At 38.3% G+C, this 10,497-nt stretch overlaps 1 protein-coding gene across 1 annotated transcript in view; it reads left to right on the forward strand.

Annotated features, from left to right (window-relative positions):
- The window catches only part of RNF128 (ring finger protein 128), a 111,908-nt gene that overhangs the window by 71,537 nt on the left and 29,874 nt on the right, over positions 1 to 10,497 (forward strand). The window contains exon 2 of the mRNA XM_006162069.3: positions 4,751 to 4,998. Within this exon, the coding sequence (XP_006162131.1) occupies positions 4,751 to 4,998 (248 nt within the window). The remainder of the gene's footprint in view (positions 1 to 4,750; positions 4,999 to 10,497) is intronic.

Below are 10,497 nucleotides of genomic sequence, written 5' to 3' on the forward strand. Positions count from 1 at the left end.
TCTTTCTTTTTTTTTTTTTTTTTTTTTGAGAGGTTTTTGCTATAAGGCGTGTGCTCGCTGGAAGGACAGAGAGACAAAGAGACAGCGAGAAATCACCCCGCAGAGGGGAAGGCCATGCCACAATCCCTTCTCCTCAAGGGATCTTGGGCACGCACGCATCTGCGCCTTGCGTGAGTTTAAGCCACCGGGTCCGGGACTCGAACTACAGTCAACTACATGGGAGTCCAGCAACATAGCCATTACGCTAACTGCTGGTCCCCTCGCATTGTTGCTGATGAGAGGTCTGAGGTTAGCCTGATGTGATATCCTTTATAGGTAACCTGATGTTTCTCTCTTGCCAGTTTTAGTAGATTGTCTTTGTAGATTTGACCAGTCTGGCTATGATGTGCCTTGGAGGAGATCTTCTTGGGTTAATTTTATTAGGGTCCTTTGTATTTCTTAGGTCTGGATATTTGAATGCCTCTTCAGATTTGGAAAGTTTTCTTCCAAGATTTCATGGAATTGATTATCAATGCCCTTATTAGGTTCCTCACCTTCTGGGATACTGATTATCGAGATATTTGGGTGCTAAATGCTGTCCAGTATTTCTTGTATAGTATTCTGATTTGGGGGGAGGGGTATTTTCTCAGTTTTTTTGGTTGTTTTTCTAGATCAGAGGTTTTGCCTTCAACATTCGAGATTTGATTTTCTGTATGGACTAATCTGTTTTTAATACTTTCAAGAGAGGTTTTGATTTCCTGAATGGCAGCCTTCATCTCTAATAGCTCCATTTGTTTATTTTTTATGGTGTGTATTTCCACTTTAAGATCATGAAAGAACTTCAACACCTCCTGGAACTCGTTGTCTCTTCTCCTGCATCTTCTGCATCAGCTCTTGCATCTCGTTTAGTTTTCTCACTATGAGTATGCAGAAGTCTTTATCAGACATTTCCAAGAATTCTATTGTACTGTCTGTAGATGATGAGGTATTGTTCTTTTCCCTAAAGGGAGAAATGTTTTATTGATTTCTCATGTTTTGGTTTCTTATGTTTCTTGTGTCTCTGTGATTGTTCCTGGTCATTCTGTGACAAAATCTCTCCTCCAAAGTGCTTAGCAATGTGTCATCAACAGTAAGATCAGAAATTCAGATTTATAAAAAGAAATGTCTTTGTTAAAATGAGAGGTTCAATTAAGTGTTGAGGAATTCAATGACTCAAAGTATTCAGATACTTGGCTACAGTGTACCTAGTCCTATCTAGACATTAAATGTGTGGAGAGTGAAGATTAGAGTAAGAAAGTAAAGTTAAAAAATATAAGGGAAAAACTGGAAAAATATTTCTAAAAAAGAGTGAAAAATGAAAACTGTGTGGTGCACTTCAGGACACACCTCAGCTTTAAAATGGCTTCTGAAATTGACAAGTGAAAGAAAAGGCCCTAGCTGAGGAGAGGAGCTTGAAAAATTCAAGTAAAAAAAAATTTTTTAACTTAAAGAGAGCGCGTGAGATACACAGAAAGACAGACAACCAGCGACAGAGAGAAGATAGAGGTCACCCTACCTTGTCTGAATATTTTGGGAGTCTAGGAGATGAGTTAGAGCATGGCTTCCCTCTGTGATGAAATTTTAAAGGGGAGGGAAAATCCTGGATATAGGGTAACAAGTCAGGATGGTACTGAACAGGCCCTGTTCCAGTTCTAAGCCAACTGGAATATAAAGAAGAATCTGTAACAGGAGACACCAAGCAAGTAAGTAGCATCTAAAACATATGACTGAGTAGCTGATCAGTCAGGATTCAGACATCATTCTCAAGTTACTAAAGGTGATTCTGAGGTGAACAAAAGGGTTATGCTACCATTTACTATGATCGGGGACAGTGAACAGGAGCAGTTTTTAGATAGTAACAAGGGAGTGGGGAGGAAGAAATATATTATAATGCAGGAATAGGTCTTTTATATGGTTAGAAAGCAAATTCAGCAGATTTTTAAAAATAATTGGACTATATATAGCATGTATGAATATGGATCATGAGTACTGAAACACAGCATTGTTCCTGATATATAGACAATGTACATTTCTTGACTATCCTTGGTTTTTAATCTCCTGACCACAGTGGCCTGTATGTTCCTGAGTATTCATCCCTGCCACCCACTTCCTACCTTCCTAAAGAATAAAAAATTAATTCTGTTAGTCAAAAAAATCTAATAAAAGGCCATGTCTGTGATTTAAAAATAAATCTTCAAAATTATAATATACTCCAAAGCCTGATTTTTTGGAATAATCTATGTTTTCTAACATTATACAGGTTATCAGAAATGAATACTGGGTAGTTTTATCTATTGTGTTGTTAAGAACAAACACCTGAGTCTCAATGATTCATGAAGAATAGAGGCTCATGATTTTAGAGGTTGAAGGTCATGGGGCCAGGGGCCACATCCAGTAAGGTTCTTCTTGTTGGTGGGATCTCAGGATGGCACAGAGCATCACATGGCAAGAGACTGAACAGAGTATGGCTCTGTCAGTGCCATATATTTCTGTATTATTCCCTCTGTTTATAAATTCCTGAGTGTCCAGTCATGGGGCACTACTCTGATGATCTTAATCCCTAACTATCTGATCACTGATCAGATGATCACTTCCCAAAGACCCACCTTTCCATACCATAAGTGGATTGTTTTTACCCTCTTAATCTCATCATAATAGGAACCAAGTCTCAACACATGAATTTTGAGTGGACACATTTAAACCATGGCACTAGGTTATACAATTAATCAAAACTTCATACCCAGACATGTTCCTGAGAAATAACTTGTAGAGAAAAAACAAAGCACATGTTTTTAATGCCATAGTTTCAATTTTAAAACCCCAAATAAATAGTACAAAGAGCTACTCTCTTGCAAAATTACTAGTTCTCTAAACCCTTAAGAGATATCTGGGTCATATACTGATACTGGAATAAGATACAGGAGATGCTATCTCTATTTCAGACTCCTTTGCATCCCATTGCTTTCAGAATTTTCACCATGTAAATGAGAACAGACTGAGTCCATTAACCTCTGTCAAACTGAGTGAGTGTACGTGAGTCAAAAAAGTTGTAAAAAGGCTTAACTAACTGGCTATCATGTAAAAATAGTATCTTCTGGAATGCTAAAGATCTGTAATAATAGCATTTGAATATATTTTTTGAATTAATCATTTCAAGTATGGAAAGGATCATAGCTAACATATTGTGGGATATGTCTATTTGCCATGATCTTTTGAAGATTTTGGCTACTGGGGATTACTTGGGTTGTAATTCTATGTACACTGCTATTTAAGGTTTGTATTATTAATGTTAACATTGAAAGTGCTAATAATATTTTAATATCATCCTTTTGTATTTTATTCTAGTCTGAAGGTCTTTTTAGAGTCATGTGCGGGAGTGGTTATGTTTATCCCAGACTGTAGTTTGATCATTAACCTAGATTAGTACCTTAACCTATTATCAGTGGGAGGTTTCTCTGGTTGGCAGTACCTTAACACTCAAAGAACTCTACTGTTTTACTTAAGATTATTGGTCTCAGGTCATATAAACTAGAAGAAATATAAATAAACCTTGATAAGCATTGGAATGGCATGAGCAATCTGACATTCTCACAACATTGGAAAAGATAATATTTATCCTTTATTTTTTCCCCCACAAGACTTACTTATGTTGGGGGGGGTATAGAAGGAAGTAGTATAGACATTAGGACTTTAGTAATAAACCTAGTCTAATTTCAGGACTGTCATTAATTGGTGCTGAATATAAATGTACATTTTTATCAGTTCTGTGTGTTACCTTTATTGCTAACCTGATCAGGTCCATGTAAAACTTTAGAGTACTTGGACAAATTTTTTATTGCTTTTGAGGATATAGAAAAATACCACATCATAGACATATGTGTAGGTTGTACATTTAGGCTTGTAAAGATTGTCTCAAATTACTATCCTGATATGTAAAAATATATGTTTGTAGTAAGCTCATGCTATAGCCTAGCACCTTATAAACTGGGGAATGTATAGAAATGTATAGTTAAATATTTCTTTCTTTTTTTTTTTTTTTTGAAGAGGTTTATGTTATAGGGCATGTGTGCTCGCCAGAAAGACAGAGCAAGACAGAGAGACAGAAAGCGAGAAATCACCCTGCAGGGGGGAATGGCCACACCACAACCCCTTCTCCTCCATTCTCCTCCCAGGATCTTGGACATACACACACACACACACACACACACACACACACACACACCCGGCATGAGTTTTAAGCCACTGGGTCTGGGACTTGAACCGTGGTCGACCACATGGGAGTCCAGCGACATAGCCATTACGCTAACTGCTGGTCCCTATAGTTAAATATTTCTATGTTTTCCAAATCTCAGATTCCCTAGGATGTAAGCCCTATAACCTACCTTCTAAGGTGCCATTTGTCTTTAAGCAAGACTTCATATAAGATGCAAGTTAGGTCTCAAAGCACTACTGTTGAACTGTTGAATTATAGGTAGTTAACGTGACAGGGGTTGAGAGGGGAGTGTTTGTTGTATATATTAAGCTATGAGTTCCTTTAGGTCAGTAACAAAGTCTCATGCATGTTTATATTCTCTACAACTTTTATATATACAGAAGGTACTCAGTAAATGTTAATTGAATGAATAACTATTCCCTTGTCTTATTGAGACTCATTTAAAATTTTAGCAAAATGAGTTTTAAACTAAAAATGCTTTACCAAACTAAAACTGAATTCATTCTTTTATTTTTACAGGTGCAGGAAACATTGTCGCAATCATGATTGGCAATCTGAAAGGCACAAAAATTCTACAATCTATTCAAAGAGGCATACAAGTAACAATGGTCATTGAAGTAGGAAAAAAACATGGCCCTTGGGTGAATCACTATTCAATTTTCTTCGTCTCTGTGTCCTTTTTTATTATCACGGCAGCAACTGTGGGCTATTTTATCTTTTATTCTGCCCGAAGATTACGGAATGCAAGAGCTCAAAGCAGCAAGCAGGTTTGTAATTGTCCTTCTAATTTTAAAATAGTTGTACCGTTTTCATTGTTTTAGTATTATACATTTTAATATACTTGTTGGACAATGTTCTATGCATGTTTTATGAAATCTGGCAGTTTTCTTTAAAAAAACATTTCATAGTTTTTAAAACAATGTCAGCTTCCATCTTCTCAAGTCTTTTATTTTCTATAATTTGTCAAGGAACTTAATCTTGCCTGATTAAGTCTTCTAACACTTCATTAGGGAGCACAGCCAGCATTTAATTATATATGGGTGTAAACACATATGTTCTTTTAAATAAACATAATCTCTAAATTAGAAAAGCATTTCATACTCTATATTGAAAATTGAGAAATAGGAAAGTACAGCGGAAAAGGCTTTTACTTAAAACCTAATATAACAGAATAACTAGTCACTGTCCAAAGGTAACCACTGTTATTTTACCTGTATGTGTGTATTTTCATATGGAGACACAGGTGAGAACAGAGACTGGACTGAATATTACAAAAAGTCAGGTTTAAAAATAGCCAACTGGTCATGATGGTATAGTGCTAGGCTCCAGAGACACATATTCATAATTTCTATTATTTTGTAACACTGATTTATTAAAAAAAGGTACAAAGTAGGGCTCAGAAGTGCCACAGTAGTAATGCAACCAGACCCACATGGGCAAGGTCCTGAGGTCATATCCCGGGATCTCCCTGGCACACATATGCCCATCGTACAGGCTGGCTGAGACGGGGGTCGGGTGGGGTGGGGGGGTAAGTAGGCTGTGGTAGGGAGACATGGGGTGGGTTGTGGTATGAAGACCCTGTTGGGCATGCCTGTCTCAGCCTCTCATGGAAGGAAAAAAAGAAATAAACAAACAAACAAAAAAAACAGTAAAGCTTGATCTGATACATGAAAGAATAAGAATGATTTTTTTAAAAGATACCAAGTACAGAAATAGTACAGCAAAAGCATTAATGTACGTGGAAGTACCTATGATTGTGTGGCATTGATCCTGCCACCTTTAAAGTGTCTCTCACCCCCCCACACACACTACCCCACCCCTGACACCCTCACTTCTCTCCTTGCCCAGCTTAAATTCCATGTGCTCTTCCCTGCATTCATCTTTATTTCCCTTGGCCCATCTCTTTCTTTGTTGTACTTGCTGGGACATTTCAACCCTTGTTATATCCTACATCACACCTACTGTAGTAGCAAGAAAACATTTACAGCTATATTTACTTTAAATTTATGACCATAGCCTCAAAGTGGGCCCCTACTGCTTCCCAGAAGTCATGCCATGTTTCCTTAGCCTTTATTCTCCTACTGTACTAGATGATTAATCATACATATTTCTCCTTAAACTTCCAACACTCCATCCAACTTTACTCTCAACTGTATCTTATTCCACTGAGAAATTTTCTTTAAACATTATTTCTTTCATGAGAGAGTGTGTAATCTGGAAGAGGAGGTAGGGAAACAGGCGCTCTCAACAGGGTCTTGCTACACTACAATCCCCTTTCTCCAGCCTTCTAGCTAGTCAGGATCTTGGGCACGCATGCACCAGTGTATTTCAGGTTAAGGTGGGATCTAAACCCACATTCAGCCATGTGCCTTCCAGTACTGCAATTCAGTATGCTACTGCCTGTGCCACTGCCACTGGGCCTCCACCGAAAAAACAGAAGCAGTCAAAGAGCACTTTCACATCTACTCATCTGCCTGCATCTCAATCTATAATATATCTGATTCCTCTACTTGTTGCTATGGAGAAACTCCATAGTAAATGTTAATACTTTTCCTCATTCGCCGAATTATTTTTCTTTTGTATACTCAAGGATATCACCTCAGCAATTGTCCTCTCTGACTCTTCTTCTTTAACAATGTCTCCTTCTCCTTTGGCTCTTTCCCATCAACACACAAATATAAAATTAGTGTTTCCATTTTCAAAGGAAGTTCTTTTGATCCCAGGTTAGGAATCATGGAGTTATTCTTTTTATTTTTCAAGTTCCTTTCTTTCTTCCATGAAGCCTAAGAGGGTACCCTTGACAGGATCTCAGCATGCCATGACTGTCATCCCAACCTAGCCTTCCAGTCAGGATCATGAGCATGTGTTCAGGTCTATCAGGGATCTGAACCCAGGGTTTTCCCATATGGCACCAGTATTTGCACAGTGCTATCCTTACACGTGCACCACCACAGCTGGACCTGGAATTTACTATTTATTCCTCTTTTTTCCCACTTCCCATATGAACCCCATCAGCAAATCCTGTTGGTTCTACCTTCATTATATATACAAAATCTCTCTTTTTTCCCACCACCTCCATTCCTTCCATCCTGGTCCAAGTCACCATAATTTCTTACCTCTTCCCCCCTTCAGATAGTCTCAACACAACAGCAGAATAGTTTGCCATTTCTCCAGAATGCTTAGTAGGAATTTAATACTTTCAGATTATGTTACAGTAGAGGCAACAAAATACATTTATGTATGAGTTAAGAAGTTCCTCCAAAGGCTGTGAATTGCCGCTGCTTTACGTCTTCTTTCTCCAATAAGCAAAAAGGAACCCAATTTATTTGGGGTTTGGAGGAATGGTGAGGATTTTTGTATAACAGGACAGTTAATTGAATTTAGAAATAGAGGAGAATTGAATTTTTATTATGAAAACTTCATAAAGATTAGATACCAGCATATGGTAATGAATGATGATTATCTCAATGTTTAAAGTTAATTGACTTCTGAGCTTCTCCTCAGAGAAGTACCTTATCGCAGTGGAGTCAGGTTCAGCCTGTTACTAGCTATGGTCAAAAGGATGTTTAAAATTCCTGTGCCAGGCCACTCAGTAGTTTCACACTGTTAATATTTGACATTTGTATATTGTGCTCTTTTTATCTCTGAGGTTGGAAAGAAATTGGTATCCAGTATGACTAACTATTCAAAGGTTATAGTTACAATGGCAAGAGTAGTTTATATATGTTCATGGTGGGGTATATGTTTCTGTATTCTCAGTGCTATAATAAATCTATGAACATAACTTTAAACCCTACTAGCAAGTAATATGGTTTTTAAAGAACTTTGCCTGGTATTGCACAAGTCTCTGGTCTCATCATTTTTAAAAACTGTTAAAGTTTTTAATGTGTTTTATGAAAATTAAGCTTTGTGGAAATAGTCAAGAATAGCATTAAAACTTGTCATGTATTAGAGAAGGCATATGAAAGGTATTTTGTTGCTACTTAACTGTGGACTATATCTATTCATCTTTGGGGACTAAATGATTAAATATATGACTGATAATCTCTTTTGCTTATACATATTTGTGAGTGCTAGAATATCATTTCATATTGTTTAATTTCCATGACTTCCTGTTTATTTTTAAAATGTAGAGATTTGCGCATATGATGGTTATCACTATCAGTAAACATTTAACTGCATTATCCCCATTTTATTGGTATAAATGATGATGAAGCCAAGTTATGGAAACCTACTTTCATTAGAATAATAGGAAAAATTGATATATTCAGGACTTCCTTCCTTCTGAAGATTATGATGTATAGCATATGTCAAGGAAACTAATAACTGTGTAACAGTAAATTTTGAGCCCCCCAGATATAATAATGGTTTGACATGCCATAGTAAGAATATACACCATGGGGCCAGCAGTCAGCATAGCAGTTGCATCACAGGATTCCCATGTGACCGACCACAGTTTGAGTCCCAGACCCAGTGACTTGAAACTCATGCCCAGTGCATGTGCGTGTGTGCCTAAGATCCTGGGAGGAGAATGGAGGAGAAGGGATTGCAGCGTGATCATCCTCCCAGGGGGATGATTTCTCACTTTCCCTCTCACCGTCTTCCCCCTCCCCCACTAGCACACATGCCCTAAAGAATAAACCTCTACCAAAAAATAAATAAATAAAAATACACATCATCCCTCTTTTTGTGAATGGAAAGTTTTAAACAGAATGAAAAGTATCAATGGGCTATGAATGAAAATAACATATTAGGCATTACAAGTTGGATTTGTGTCCCCACTGGAAACAATTCTAACCTGAGACCAGAAAGATTATGGGAGGGGCTAGCCTTTTGGCACAGTGGTTAAGTACTGTGCATAGGGAACCTGATCTCACAGGGCCGACCTGCAGTTTGAAACTGGCCCCAGCAGCTTGAAACACATACCAGGTGCATGTGTGCACAAGTCCAAATTCCTGACAGGATAGAGAAATGGAGGGAAAAGTATTACAGCATGACCACACCCCACTGGAGGGGAGTGCTTTGTCTTTCTGTAAGGGTCCATGCCCTTTGGCACTACCTGGGTAACAGACATTTTGGAGTATATTACATGTATCCTAACTATATTCAAGCAGTTAATACTCAATGGCAACAATGTATCTATTAAACACTGGCCAGTGAAACAAAAAAGAGATATCTATGTGAAATGGGAGCTGACCTAGGACAAGCTTAATTTACTTTTAATGAAGAGCAATTTCCTGAAGAAAAGAATTTACTGACTAAAATTAATCTTCCAAGAGGAGGGAGAAAATGGCAAACGATTTGGAAAAGTGATAAAGCCTTGCTAAATGATCACACAGGCCCAATGATAGCAAATGCTAGGCCTCAACATTGGAAAAGAGTATATACGCTGACACAGTAGAGTCTATTAAATATTTTAGTAAAAATGGAGGCCCAGGGCCAGCAGATGGTGAAATGGTTACTTCACTGGGCTCCCACACAGTTGGCTGCAGTTCAAGTCTCAGACCCAGTAGTTTAAAACTCATGCTGGACACATGTGTGTGTATGCCCAAGATTTTAGGAGAATGGAGGAGAAGAGATGGCAGCATGGTCATCCCCCAGGGGGTAATTTCTCATTTTCTGTCTCTCTGTCCCTCTGGGTCTCCCCAGTGAGCTCATATGCCCTATAGCAAAAATCTTTCTCAAAAAAAAAAAAAATGGAGGCCCAAGTAACCATGAAATAGATGATGGCCTTCCATTTTTAGCTATGGAAGCTGAAAGGGAGAATCTTTCAGACACATGCAGATCTCCAATTTTTTTTGAGAGAGAGAGAGATTTTTTTCTATAGGGGGCAGGCACTCACTGGAGAGACAGAGAGACAGAAAGCAAGAAATCATCTCCCAGAAGGGATAGCCATGCCACAGTCCCTTCTCGTCCTCTACTCCTCTTTGGATTTTTGGACATGCATGCATATGTGCCTGGTGTGAGTTTCAAGCAGCCAGGTCCAGGATTCAAACTGCAGTTGACCACATGGGAGTCCAGTGCCTTAACCACTATAACACCTATTGGCCCCCACATCTCCAAATTTATGAAGTTCTGGGGGAAGGCAAATTATAACTTACTTTGCTAATCTTTGATCTGGATGAAAATAAGACTTCTATTAAGAACAGAACTGGGGGGTGGGGGGGCTGGCAGGTGGTGTGGTGGTTAAGGGTGCTGGACTCCCAAATGGATGACTGCGGTTCAAGTTGCTTTCTCACTTTCTCTCTCACACTGTGTGTGCCTCT

This window comes from Tupaia chinensis, unplaced genomic scaffold, assembly GCF_000334495.1.
Source record: "Tupaia chinensis unplaced genomic scaffold, TupChi_1.0 Scaffold139696_1, whole genome shotgun sequence".
In the NCBI taxonomy this organism is placed as follows: Eukaryota; Metazoa; Chordata; class Mammalia; order Scandentia; family Tupaiidae; genus Tupaia; species Tupaia belangeri.